Raw genomic sequence first — 15013 nt, forward strand, 5'->3', positions numbered from 1 at the left:
AATATAAATATATAATATACAATATATTATAATATATAATATAGTCAATGCATCTAATAACAAACTCACTTTTTTATATTGTTTACTATCTTGTGGGGCTGTACTACTAACTGTCCAGGGCTGCATGCAGTCTGGGGACTGTGGGTTGAACATGCCAGATCTATAGTCTCAGAACTTAGTTTAGATTGGGGTTTTTTTTCAATTAGATGTATAATAGTTTAATTCAGCAGTTTTAGAGGCCTCAGTTTGGAGATATGGCCTCTCCATTATATGTTGCATATATTATTCTGATGGAGATTCGCTTTGCTTTGTTTGTTTTATTTATTTTATATCTCACTTTTATTATGTTCATAAACAACTCAAAGCAATGAACATATCTAATATTCCTTTCTCTTCCTCCTCACAACAACAGGCCTGTGAGTTAAATTGGGCTGAGAGAGATTGGCCCAAGGTCACCCAGACAGCTTTCATGCCTAAGGTGGGACTAGAATTCACAATCCCTTGGTTTCTAGCTTGGTGCCTTTACCGCTCGACCAAACTGGCTTTGGGAAATGGGCAGATTCCTAGGAAGCATCTTAGCTCCTTTCAATCTGAAATGCTAGAGTGCAAGATAATGTCTGGATTTGGGTGAAAGTGTGAGTAGCTTTTTTTGGACAGGGAGGCTGTATTGATTCAGCATAGTTCATTGGGATTCCATTATTTATTTATTTATTTATTTATGAGACTGATATACCGCTTTAAGTGCAAGCACTCTCTAAGCGGTGTACACCAGTAAGCAATGTATATATATATATATATATATATTTACATTGCCCCCAACAATCTGGGTCCTCATGTTACCTACCCCAGAAGGATGGAAGGCTGAGTCAACCTTGAGCCAGTGAGATTTGAACCGCTGACCTGCTGAACACAGTCAGCTAAAGTGGCCTGCAGTACTGCACCCTAACTGCTGCACCACCCCGGCTCTTCTCCTGGCAATATTTTAGGCCATTCGTGGAATGGCTGTCATAAGCATGGGACTATAGCCCAAAATAGATGGCTCAGTACTATCCTTCAACTGCCTACAATTTCTCTTTGCTCTGATACAGTACTTGTTTTACAACCCATATGCCTCAGATACTAGATGAAGGGCAGAGAACTTGCAAAAACCTTCTGAAATAAGTCTAAAGGTCCCATGGAAACAAGCTGAAGGCTACATTTAATTCTAGGACTACAAGATTCCTATCCCATGTGATCTGACCAGAATGGGAGAATTTGTTATGCAATGTGCAAATCCTGGGGTTAAATCTGCCACAGATACAGGTAGTCCTCAACTTATGACCACAATTCAGCCCAAAGTATCTGTTGCTAAGAGAGGCAATTGTTAAGTAAATTTTGCCCCATTTTATGACCTTTCTTGCCCTAGTTGTTAAGTGAATCACTGCTGTAATTATAAATACAGGTGTTAAAAGTGAATCTGGCTTCCTTATTGACTTTGCTTGTCAGAAGGTTGCAAAAGGTGATCACATGACCCCAGGATATTGCAACTGCCATAACTATGAGTCAGTTGTCAAATGTCTGAATTTTGATCACACGACCATGGGGATGCTGCAATGGTCATAAGTGTGAAGAATAGTCATAAATCACTTTTTCAGTGCCATTGTAACTTCAAATTGTCAGTAAATGAACTGTTGTAATTCGAGAACTACCTGTATCTGCTCTTCTTCCTAGGCTTTCATGTTCTACTATTCATTACCCAATTTCCCCTTCATCAGTTTTTATACAGTCTGTGGCAGTGTTTCTCAACCTTGACAAATTTAAAGCATGTGGACTTCAGCTCCCAGAATTCCACAGCCATGCTGGCTGTGGAATTCTGGGAGTTGAAGTCCACATGCCTTAAAATTGTCAAGGTTGAGAAACACTGGTCTATGGCCATGTTTCTCAACCTTGGCAACTTTAAGAAGTGTGGACTTCAACTCCTAGAATTCCCCAGCTGACATGACCTGAAGCCAGAACTGTAGCTATTTCTCCATCTTTCTCCTTCTCTCTTAGACAATGCACACAAACCTATCTACGTTAGAAGGAAATTCTCCTGGAAAAGACTTTGAGACTTTTGCTCATTATTCAGTCATTCAAAACGAATGTTCCAATCAGTGTGATACACTTCCATAGATTGACAATGAAGTAATTTATTTGGTATGGGCAGGATGACATAGGTATCTCAGGTATTGGACAATTAGCATTGTCAGCATTAGCACAATGGTTTGAAAACAACTGGTAAGCTATTGAGATGGGGTTTATAATGATGTATCTGAGGTATCTCATTAGTCTTTTAACTCTTGTGAAATAAGACAGAAAGCTGCTTCGTTTGTGTCCATTATCTCTGCTTCTCATTTGTTCCCTCTCCCTCCACCTAACAGCTTGGCTAATCAATTCCTTTGTTCAACGGAAGAGCAGTCAACATGAAGAATTAAAGAAGGAAATGAGCTCCATATACAGATTACCTGTTCTGTCAGACAAGTCAAGAATGTGGAAATATCTTGATTCATGCCTTGCTTTCTTTGCTCAAGCTGTACCTTCTGTCTACCAAGCACATCCCTTCCCAAAACTTTGCTTTTCAAGATCAGGGGCGGCTCCTGACCCCCTAAGCAGCAGACAATGGCCTTTATTCCAAAATACGAGCAGCAAAAAGCAGGCAGACTCCAGAGGAAATACAGTTTTAATTTAAAGGGTATGTCATTAAAATGCAATTAATTCAGTGTTGTTAATGTGATTGTCTCTCTGCAGTTAATACTGTTTTCCTTTCTCCCGCATTAAAAATTACCTTTCAGTTACAAAGTTTCATAAGGGACCTAAAGATTGAGGGAACTCTCTTCCTTATGTTATAATAGCCTTTCTCAATGAGATGCCTTCCAAATTTTTTAGAGCATTCAGTAATTCTTACTCTTTCTGATCACTGGAAACCACTGGTTGGGAATTATTGGTATTGTAATTCCAAACACTTAGGAAAGGCATCACGTTGACAAAAACTTGACATAAATTCAATTGCAAAATAATAATAGTCAGGATTTCTGAACTCAAGACAAGCACATTCTAGTTCCATCAAAATCCATTTGGAGACCTATCTACCACACAAAGAACGAACAAATAATTACCCATTTACTGCTCCAAGCTATGGCGAGTGGTGTTGAGCTGCAGAATGAAGAATGAAAGAGGTTTTTGAATCGCAACGAATGCAAAACAACTCGTGACTTCTGTGCAGGGTTGTATGTGTTTGGGTTGTACGCGTTTGCATGTACACATGTATGCATGTGCACATATGTACACATACTTAGCCTGCAATCTTCTGGAACCTATCTAGAGGACTCTTCAGGTAAAAGGCAGGTATATATCTGAGAACTAAACAATGAGAACAATTGGTGTTGAAATTATTTAGTTTTCAGAAGAATATTGTACACTGAAAAACTGAAAATAAATTTGATATATTAACCATGCCAAGATAAGGAGTTTTACTCTTCAGCTGAGCCCCAAATGACAAATTTAATAAATGGCAAAAGAATATACTCCTCTCTCATCAGTCCACCCTTTTGCAGAATTTGAACAATGTCCCATCTAGCCGTTGACCAAATTCACTGCTTTCAGTCCAAATTGCCTCTGTCATTTAGTATGTATTAAATGGGAACCTAACAAAATGCAGATTGTGATCAATGGCAGAGATTTTTCAGAAAAGGAACTATTGTTTAGGGGGAGAGCACCTATTTTACATATATGCATTATATTTCTATACCACCCAGTAGTCAAAGCTCTTAATTAAAGATTAAATTTGTTAGAACATGAAATAATTTATAATAAAAGCTTTACAAGATAAACCAACATCACTTGAAGGAGATCAACAATAGCACAAAGATCCAAAAGACATGAGTATGGTTTTTTTTCTTGTGTTGAGAAAAAAGAGAAGGAAACAGATGAACTTCAGCTAAACTTCTCAGGAAGTACTTTACACCAATATAGAAAAAACCAACTCCTTATTAATTCATGAACCCTGAGGCAATTCAGATATGTCCAGATTATCCCTGGCACCTCTCTATTTAGGATTAGGAAATATCTGACTCATTTGTAGGGATCACTAAATGTTGTATGAATAAGTACAGGTATAGTTCCTGGCCTCCAACTTGCAAAATCTGTGGTTCTTGAAAAAGTTATTTAAAAAGTTTCTAGAAATAATTAACCCAGAACCAATGTAAATAATATTATATTAGCTAAAAGGCCAAGAGCCTTGTTTAGTATAACGAAACTTAAAGTATTGTCAAATCCTCTATTCTGACTGTTGTCAGAAATAATAGCTTTTAAATATAGGGAGCAAAGGTCACCTGTGACTGTGGCATTCCGTAAGTTACACATGCTCCCTGAGCAGTGCTAAATGGGTGACAATGGCCAGATGCAGCTGTATATTGCCTTTTGGGGCCTCACGGCCATGACAAACAGAAGTGCATAAAATTAAATATGGGAACAACTCTGGAAAAAAAAAAGTAGAACATTTATTTGAAAATCTTGGGATGTTTAGTTGGAATATTCCCTTTCCCTGTTAAGAAACTAGGTGAGGTAGGGCTAAAATATCTCTTCACAGTGTTTAAGGTGAGACCATATTTGTTTCCCTCTCATTAGTTTCATGATTCTTTTCGCTATAGATGAAAGTGAGGATCGCTTATTATTTCTATAGGCCAGTTAAACTTACTTACTATGTTTCCTTGATCACGAGTCCCCAAACCCTGCAACCTGTGTGAAACTGGGCTGCGGGAGAAATGGGCAGGCACAGGTGTGTGAAGCTCCACTTGCCTGAGCCGAGGACAATTGCGCTTGCGCGTGAAGCTCCACCCACGCGAGTGGAGAGCACAGGCCGCTTGCACAAATGAAGCAGTGCGCACACCTGCCACTCACACACACACATACAGTGTCAGGCTGCTAAGTTGGAAAGGGTGGGGACCGCTGTCCTAGAATATGCATATTAAATATTTGAAAGGTATGGCTGATAAGAGCTTATAAGACGTCCAAAGCATTTTAAGATTTTAAATCTTGGATGGTCCAAGAAAATTTAAGTAGCATCAGATCCAACTAGAACTTGGATAGGAGATGATAGCCAATCCCAGGGCTGTGGACTATTACAGGATATTAAAAAGTCATCTATGAAAAAGGCAATACTACCTAAATTTTGCCAAGAAAGCCAAGTGGGCATAGGCACATAGTCTCCACAGAATCTTTCATTGTTTTGAGAAAGTTTCCTCCATCTGAAAGGATTACAATGAGTGGAAAGGATTCTAATATCACATCATCTCTGGACAGGCTCAATACTGCATTTCCCCACTCCATTTTTAAAAGAATGCTCTGAAATTCACAGATGCCTTAAATTTGTATTGAGTTTAGCCCAAATGGATCTGGGGGTTAACAATTCCTCTTGAAAAGGAATTAGTTTAAAATGTATTCATAGTAAAATATACTGGGTTTTCCTCTAAAATTATTCCCCCCCCCCAAAAAAAAAGTGGTTTCCCTTGGTGAAAAAACTAATAGTTCACCAGATGATGGGCAAAAAATTCAGATCTGCAAAACTGAAACTGTAGCTATAACAGGCATGCCAAGTATTAAAGGCTGTTTTCTGAGAATACAGATTTTATATATTTGGAATCTCCTTTAATTAGAGGATACTATTGGGATTTAGGCCTAATGACATCCTGCTGAAAAATCTATTTATAGCATAATCCTGAAGTAAACAGCTTGCCTCCAACTGTATCTAGTCAATCAGCACAGTACCTAGACATACCCAATTCAGCAACATACTGTGTGCATTTGACTGTTTTGCAGCTATGAAGCAATACAATACTGCCTTGCAAAATTAAAAAATGTGGGGAATTTGGAATAGTTTGTCTGCATGCAAGTTTCAGGGTAGACTGTAATGAACACTCCAATTTATTCCACAGATATTTATCAGATGAGAAGACAAGGCTATGCAATGCTATAAATTCTACCCAGTTTTGATTCTGTCTTGTCTGTCTCATTATGATAGCAATAGCAATAGTTAGAGTTATATACCACTTCATAGTGCTTTATAACACTCTCTAAGTCAGGAGTGTCAAACTGCTGGCCTGCGGGCTTGACGAGTCACCCGGAAACCGCGCCCACTCCATTGCCAGCAATGGCAAAACCGGCCCGATACATTGCACGACGTCACGTGATGTCACAAGTTTGACATGTCTGGCCTAAGTGGTTTACAGAGTTAGCATATTTCCCCCAATATCTTTGGTTGACCTTTCTCAGCTACCATTCTGGGGGGAAAAGGTGCTATGACCCAATTCTATAGTAGTAAATTGATATCTGAAAACTTCTATTGCCTATGATTCAATCAGCATAGTGAAAATTAAAAGGCAAAATCAATCAAATGTACACCAATTAGGGCTACATTAGAAAAGCAGAAACATTAGTCAAAATAAATATCAGATCAAACACTTTCCTTACAAAGTTTATGTCACCACTCAGATGTAAGGCATCAGACAGGCCTCCAGATTCAGAAAGCTACCAAGAAAGCATTTGCTTTTACCTGTCTCAGTGCTCCTCTTCCCACTAACACTGATCTCAGTTGTATAAATGCAGTGGTGCAAGTTAGGTGATTTTAAGGTCTGGATTTAATAATTTAACATGCCCCCCACCTCAGTTTTAGCTGCCAATGTCTATCTACTTAATTAGTTGAAATATTATCAGTCTGCCCTTCTGTGTTTGTAGACCTCCAAGCCCCACCTTCCCACAAAATAAACAATTTCCATTATTGTTGGCATTATCACGTATAGTATCATGTAGTATAATAAAGTTGCTAGTAAGTTTACTGGACATTTTCAGTAACAGAACTGAGGAAGGAAAGAAGCTGCTTCATACTGAGTTAGACTATTAAAATTTATTTAATATGTCCATAGGAATGAAGAGTATTTCCCTCAGAGTTTCATGAAGGATGATTTCCCCAGCCCTGTTAATACTAAGGGTTGGCACTTCTCATTCAAAGGTTAGGATGTAGTACAATCAAACTATCAATGCTTCTTCCTGATGCCAATTGGATTTGAAATGACCTTTTCCCCACTCTCTTCCAAACTGTTCAAACTACCTGGTTCATTGCACTGCAATTCAAGTGTGAGACCCTTGTGTGTTTACACTGTATTCGGCAGTAAAGTTCACTCCTACAATGTTTGCATTCTACTCGGGGGCGAGGGGTGTTCATCTGCAGCTTTCCATCTGTGCTTCTCCTCTTTAGATGCTTCAACTATTTTATTAGTCCAACGGATAAAAATGCAGAATTGCAGATTAATGTTATTAAATCCTCCCCAAGATTGAGACATGTTTGTTTTTAAAACATTTACCTCCATTTCCTGGCACTGTCAAGAAGAAAAGTTTCCTGCTGGATCTGTTAGTATATTTTTCCAATCTGGAACTTTCTAGATAGGCTGCAGCTGCAATGGTCCCAGCTAACATGATCATAAATCCCAATCCATCTGGAGGACACCATGCCAGAGAGAGCTGAATGGCTAACTGAATGGATAGGCTCTGCCATGCTGTATGTTTTCATAGCTGAAATCCCAAATCATCACAAGGCATACACTCCACAGGTCAGCCAATCACAGCTCCCCAATTTAACCATCTGGCCAACTCATGTGTCTGCAGAACACGTATTGGTTGCATTCACAGAAATGTTTTCTATTCACATCTAAAAATAAAATACACAATCTAAACATCAAACAGCTATTGGGCAGGTGGGAAATTAACAGCTGAGGAATGTCCAATAATTTTGTCGATCAAGTAGCTAACAGCCAGCAAAAGAGTAAGCTTCCTTTAAGGGATTGTATAAATATACACTGAATCCGGAACCTCCTGAAGGTGACTAAAAATACTTAAGAACTTTGGAATTCTGACTTAGGTCTATCCTGACGGTACTTCTTCTTATTACTCTGAGCAAAAACCACATATCTGAGTTGCTTTTTTCTTACATAGCAGAACTGAAATCAAATTAGCTGTCCTGGGAATCTGAACACAGGAATATTATTATGCATTGTTACTCCCCAATACAGTAATCTGAGCCTTCCTTCTGTTTGACAGAATCCTTTGTTCCAGGATCACAATCTGTTGCTATAGACACATTACTATGATGTCAGACAATAAGGATTATGGACCCTTGGTTTAAACAGAAAAGGTAAATCGTGCGGCGGGGGGGGGGGAGGCTGCATCTACAAATTGCTGTTAAGACACAACATTTGAAGCACCCCAGATGTTGATGGGAAAATAAACTGAAGGTTTTGAGTAATTTAGAATGGGTATATAGGAACATACCTTGGTGCTATGAACTTGATATGTGCTTCATAGTGCCTCAGTCAGAAGTGCTTTGCAATTTCCTAGAGACCAGTTATTTTCTAAATCTGTCCATGCCTTTATATACTTTACTGTTCCATGACTAAAACCATAGCAAAGGGCCTCTCAGCACTGCTCATTTTGATTCAGTGTACAGAAAATGAGAAAAGTTTTTCTTCATCTAATTTTTTAAATTTTTATTATTTCTTTATTTGTATCCCGCCTTTATTTATTTTTTTACAAATTACTCATGGCAGCAAATTTACCTAATACTCCTTCCTCCTCTTATTTTCCTGACAACAACCCCCATGTGAGGCATCCCAAAGGTGCATTTCCATAGATATATAACCATGTTGTGAGGTGAGCTGTGCTGAGAGACAGTGACTAGCCCAAGGTCACCCAGCTGGCTTTTATAGCTAAGGAAAGAGAAAAAAATCAGTCTTCTGCTTTCTAGCTTGGTGTCTTAATCACTAAATCAAACTGTCTTTCATAATATAATACTAAATAATTTATAATACTAGAATCTGGGTTTATCAAATAAAGGAAGACACTTTTTAATACAGGGCATGGTTCAGTCCTAAAGATCAGGTCATCAGAATATTTGGACTGGCTCCTACTGATGAAGCAGCCATACTGAGTGCAGGATGAGAAAACCTGAAGCCAAATGCTCATTCTTTATTCTGTGGAAGCTCCCCAGAACATCCACTTCTTTGCATCTAAGGAATAGAATAGAGCTCTTTGTAGAAGTTTGTTCATTAGTGAAGCATTGCTCGGAGGGTCCCTCAGAGAAATACTATCAGCCTCTTGAGGTAGCCATGTCAGGAATCAGACTCCACCAGAAATACTGGAAATCTACTTTATTAAGTTATAATAACAAAGCCTGCCAGCATTTTTTCCCTTCCTTCCTTCCTTCCTTCTTATACCAAAGAGCATCAAGGCTTGGCCATTTTAAGCTTCTTTCTAATGCATTCTTCCTTATCAGGATTAATTCGTGTTTTGTTAGCTGCTGTTGAAACAGAGCTTCTCCAAGGTGATCTTTGTGGCTCTCTATAGATACTGTGAGAAATGGATATAGTAACTACTAGGCAACCTCCCAACACAATGGATTCTCTCCGAGTGTCATCTACAAGGGTGCTGGCCAGAAAATGAATGGTAAGAAAGTGTCTGTAGGGGAGAATAATGGGGCAAACACAAATGGGTGGGAGTGGCAGATTGTCCTCCATTCAGAGCTATGGTTGAAGAATGTAATGACAGCCCTCAACTTGATTAGAAGCTCTAGATTTTACACTGAAGAAAAACAATGTTGTGACCATCTTCAAAATTTGGGATGTTTGCTACTAGGAAGTCAAAGAAGATCTCTTGCTAATTGTGGTCTCAAGGATATCTTGTTGGCCACTATGGAAACAAGATGCTGGGCTAAAGAGGCCAACAAGACCATAGACATGAAATATATGTGGAATGCTAATAGTTTCACTTTTCTCAGTAGTAGTTCCAGAGCTATTGTGGTAACATAACTGCGGAATCGGTAGAGAGGTGCAGAAATCTCCTCACATTACTAGGCAGGCCTCTAGTAAAAAGTTATTCCAAACTCGGCATATTGGAGGAAAAAGAAAAATGAAGTTTGATCTTAGCAGCACTACAGTTGCTGCATCTTTCTTTAAAAATGCAGTATTTAGTTCTTGTTCCCTTGTCTGAGCAGTGTAGTCTGCCATTGGCAAATTAATGCTAATCAAACATTCATTCACCATCACTTTAATTTTTGAATTATTTTCTCACTTTTGTCTTGCAATTAATTTGGGAGTGATATAGAACAGTGGTTCCCAACCTGTGCGACTTGGTGGCACAGCTAAGGGGGGGGAGAGGGGAACCGGGACATAAGAATGGCAGGTCAACGCACATGTGCATGCACACGCAGCTCAACTGTAAGTTGAGCTGTGCCTACATCCGTGTGCATGCTGGCCCGCTGCTCATGTGAGTTGACAAACAACTCAAGGCAACAGAATCCAGCCTTCCTCCTCTGATTTTTCCCACAACAATAACACTGTAAGGTAAGTTGGGCTGAGAGGGAACAACTGGCTCAAAGTCACCCAGTCGGCTTTTATAGGTAAGGCAGGACTTGAACTCATGGTCTCTTGCTTTCTAATCTGGTGCCTTAACCACTGGACCAAGTTGTCTTAATGTCAGTCATACACACTGGAAAATGGGATGAATATATAATCCTAATTGGAAAAGAATCTCAGTTCCATACATAGTGTATCTAAGGACATAGGGGCATCTGCAAGAGAAAGATCAAAAAAGTCAAGATGGGGATCACAATCACTGATTTGACTTTTTGACCTCTCTATCTCCAGAGACACCCTTATGATTTCTTCCAAGTACTAATAAATGTTATGAAAGCCTGAGATTGCACTTGCTGAATATTCCTTCTGAACCACCAGGGATTTACTAAAACTTAGGAATATGCAATCAAAGTGTTCCAATAATTATTGTAATAAATCTCTATGAATATCTTTTGATCAATATATCAATGTATTTTATTACATTAATATCCAATTAAGTCCCCTTAGAATTACCTATTGTACAAAACTTTTTTACCCACTACTTTCCTCTAAATCAGTGATTCTCAACCTTTCTAATGCCGTGACCCCATAATACAGTTCCCCATGTTGTGGTGACCCCCAAGTGGGTGTGGCCACCAATAAGAGGGAGTAGGACAGCTAGGGAAAAGGGAAAAAAATGGCGGACAGCATGGTTTGGTGACCCCCGTGAAATGGTCATTTGACCCAAATGGGGTCCCGACCCACAGGTTGAGAACCACTGCTCTAAATTCTGTATTTGTTTTTTCCAAGTTCCTTGTTCTTCTCTCTGCTCACTTTGATAATTAAACCAGCATCAAAATCCAATTATTAATCAAATATTAATAATAGTACAGCATTCTATTATTCAAAGACAAGTTCTTTAGAAAGTATCAATATATAATTCTTTAGAAAGCATCAATATATAAATTTTCCTAGGAAAATATGTATTCCTACTCCCCTGCATATAAGTCAATCTACAATTGCAGTATTCTGGATTTTCAGATTTTATAGTTTAATTACTGGTGCTTCTTTCCACTGCATTTAGTTCTCTGGCTGGTTTATGGTATAATAGTGATGTTTGGAGCCTGACATTTTTGCTGCCAGTTGCTTTATGGATTAATACAATTTTAAGTGGGTGATGGGTTGTTGTCTAATGTGTGTATAGACAAATGTTTTTGTACGAAGCAGCTAGATTAAAATGGAGGCAATAAAAATAAAATCTCTGTACCAGACATTTATTCATTATGATGGTAGGCCAACCAAGATCAAGGAGCCGATGCATAATATTTGAACCATGAAGCTTAAAGAAGGGACTGCAAAAATATCTACTACATTCAAATGCCAAAAGATTTCCTTATTGTGCTTATAAAAATGGCTTCCCAGCTATGTGTTTTATTATGAAGACATAATGGAGCTTTTTCTTCTTTATTTCCTCTTTTACCACTTCAGATGTCGAGGGACTTTGATTCTTATACTTCTGGTGGCCTCAATCATTGTTATTTGATGTTTTTGTAGTGTATCTTTGATGTTGTCTCTCCACCTTCTTCTGGGTCTGCCCGGTGTTTTTTGGCCTTCTCCTGTATGTGCCTTGTATGGCATAGAATCCCAAGACATTCTTCTCTCCAGGTGAGCAAACCACTTAACTTGCTGTCTTTGTAAGTAGTTTAAGATTGGTTCTATTCCAATTCTTTCTCTTATGATATCATTTTTTTATTTTATCCCTTCTGATCACTCTGGCAGCTTTCCTCAAACATCTCATTTCTGTGGTGACTAACTTTTCCTTATGCTTTATTGCAAGCGTCCATGTCTGGCACTGGTAACATAGGGTGGAGATGAATGTGCTTTGTATGAGATACTTCTTTGTGCTGATCAGTACAGCCTTGTGTCATAATGGAGCAACAGCACAAGTTTAGTGAGTAAGTACCTTCCACATATTCGGAAGATAAGTGAGTTATCTATTGACAAGTAAGAACTGTCTTCAAACAATTGCTTCCTGAAGCTGAAACCAAGCAGGATGCCCAACCTCAACCTCCTAGTTCCAAGTCCAGACAACACCAAAATGGCTGTTGAATCTTGCTTCAAGAATAAAGTCATTTCCTTTCCTGAGGAATATAAACCAACCTGGAAATGCATAACATCTAACTGGAACATGATGTACCTCTCCTTGACCTTCCTAATTTTTCCCATCCACATTTATGGCATCGATCTCTTTTGGCACTATGTTTATTCTATCTCATGATAGAATCACTCTCAATTTTTATTAAGCTAAGAAGATCCTCTTTCCAAATTAGTGTCCATATCATTGCCACATCGACTTCTAGGCAAAATAATCCCATACAAGTTTATTCCAATATCACAGTATATTCTGTATATTTAATTGACAGATTATATGATATCAAGTCAATGTCAATTCTTTACATCCAGATGGACTTTCTCCAGAATAAGTGTCTTCAATCTAGCCCTTCAGGTCTCCTAACAAAGCCCTTCCCTGCTGAAATCAAGTCAATCCACTTTGCTGCTGATTGTCCTCTTCTACACCTAAATTTCCCACTAATTCCAGAAAATGATCCCTAAAAAATAAGGGGGGGATTTAAACATTTGTAAAGTTGAGGATAATTATAACTCAGCGGGGAAGGAGTTCTATCATTAGAAGACCCAACTTTTTCTGTCAGGACTGAAACCCTATTTAGAGTAACTGAGTTTTGGTAGAATATTCAAGACTATTTATGAGGGTCAGTTTGGTCTAGTGGTTAAGGCACTAGGCCAGAAACCAGAACAATGAGTTCTAATTCTGCTTTAGCCATGAAAGCTGTGTGGGTGACTTGGCCAGTCCTTCTCTCTCAGCCCACAAAGCCAGGCTTGGGCAACAAGTCACTTGGTCAATTCTTGTTTCAACCACATGGATCAACACTCGCTTGATTTGAAAAAAAAGTGAAATCAAGGCAAGTTATAATCTGGTCTTCCTTATCCCAGGCACCCACAGATACATGTACTTTAAATCTCACTCATTTTGAGGACTGTATTCCTAAGAAGCACTAAAACCTATGCTTGCTTTGTGCCTTTTTGAATCTGGGAACTTTTTTTAATTCTTCATTCCATCGATGTCAAACACCACATACAATTTACAAAAATTACATATATTAATTCCACAAGCCACCCACATGACTAACAGCTGTTTACTGTTGCTAAAACTATGCAGCTAATCAATATAAAGGTTGTCAAGGAGAAATAGTAAGCAAAGCAAACACATTTGGGGGCTGGGGAGCCAAAAAACTGATGCCAAAATTAAAATACATTGTAATAATTTCTCTAATAAGTAGAAGGCATATGAATATGCCTTGGAAAATGTACAAGGACAAAAGAATCACTAAACAAAGATCAGCTGATATTCGTCAGTTCACCAAAAAAGATTCTAAAATCTTTAAGGCAATTTAGGACAATCTGAAATCTCCAGCGGAATTAAGCAGAACATAAACATATAGATTAGAGGACACTAAACAGTTGATAGAACTTCCTCATCCAATTTCTCTTTCTGTAACTAAGATGGTTACCTTTCTGGAACAATATTTTTCTTTGAATTTTCATTAAGGTTACACAGAATTTCCTCCATAGAAAAAGTGCTAAATAGATACAAAAGCAGCTGCTAAGCGTACCGGAAAATGTATTCTTCATCAAAGTATAATCTGCTTATGCAAAAAAGGGGGGGAACATAATGCATTGTAATTGAGAAGTAATCTTTGCTTTTAATTCATTGGGGGCTATCAAGTAGGGGCAGATATAAAAGAATCTCTAGGGCGCTGTTAACATTAGTTGTTGCTTGAATCTTCAAATTTCGAAAAACTGAACTTGAGCGTTTTTAAACTGGATTAGTCCACTTTACAAACCTAGCAAATTCATGGCTTATTCAACAAGCTATAATCCAACAAACTGGGGTTTATTATTTATTTATTCATTCATTCATTTATACAATTTCTATAGCCACCTATCCCAAGCAAGTGACTCTGCACAGTGAACAATCATAAAACAATTTAAAATAGTTATAGTACAAAATTAAATATATATGGCAGCCAAAAAAATGTTATCATAAAGAAAACATAGCCAGGAAATCATACCCTTGGAGCCCCAGATCTGGACACAAAGCCAGGTTGTCAAGGCTTTACAAAAAGCCAACAAGATCAGGGTCATTCTAAACTCCAGCGGGCTACAGAAAAGAAGGCACAATTCCTATTCCCTGTCAGTCATATTCCTTGACTGATGGGACTAGTAACATGCCCAGCTTGCCAGACTGGATGGGTACAAAGAGGTAGAAGAAGACAGTCCCTCAGGTAACCCACACTGAAACAACAAAAGACTTTAAAGGTGTCAACCATCACCTTGAATTGCATCTGGAACCATGCAGGCAACCGATGCAGCTCACACAGTACTGGTGTTATGTGTGTTGGATATCCGACCCATTTACTACCCATGCAGTTGCATTTTGCACCAGCTGAAGTTTTCAAATGCTTTTCAAGGGCAACCCTATGTACAATAGAGCATATTTGCAGTAGTCCATACAAGAAGTCTAGAGCATCTCTAAA

At 38.5% G+C, this 15013-nt stretch overlaps 1 protein-coding gene across 4 annotated transcripts in view; it reads right to left on the reverse strand.

The window, feature by feature from the left end:
- The window catches only part of HIPK2 (homeodomain interacting protein kinase 2), a 169558-nt gene that overhangs the window by 140876 nt on the left and 13669 nt on the right, over positions 1-15013 (reverse strand). For 2 of the 4 annotated variants that reach the window (XM_039362390.1, XM_039362371.1), the window contains exon 1: positions 7377-7503. The exons of the other annotated variants lie outside the window; for them this stretch is intronic. In XM_039362390.1, the coding sequence (XP_039218324.1) occupies positions 7377-7494 (118 nt within the window). In that variant the 5' untranslated portion in view covers positions 7495-7503. Of the gene's footprint in view, positions 1-7376; positions 7504-15013 lie in introns of those variants that run through there. 4 annotated transcript variants of the gene reach the window in all.

The sequence above is a fragment of the Crotalus tigris genome, unplaced genomic scaffold (assembly GCF_016545835.1).
Source record: "Crotalus tigris isolate CLP2741 ecotype Arizona unplaced genomic scaffold, ASM1654583v1 scf7180000017588.1960692, whole genome shotgun sequence".
NCBI classification, from domain to species: Eukaryota; Metazoa; Chordata; class Lepidosauria; order Squamata; family Viperidae; genus Crotalus; species Crotalus tigris.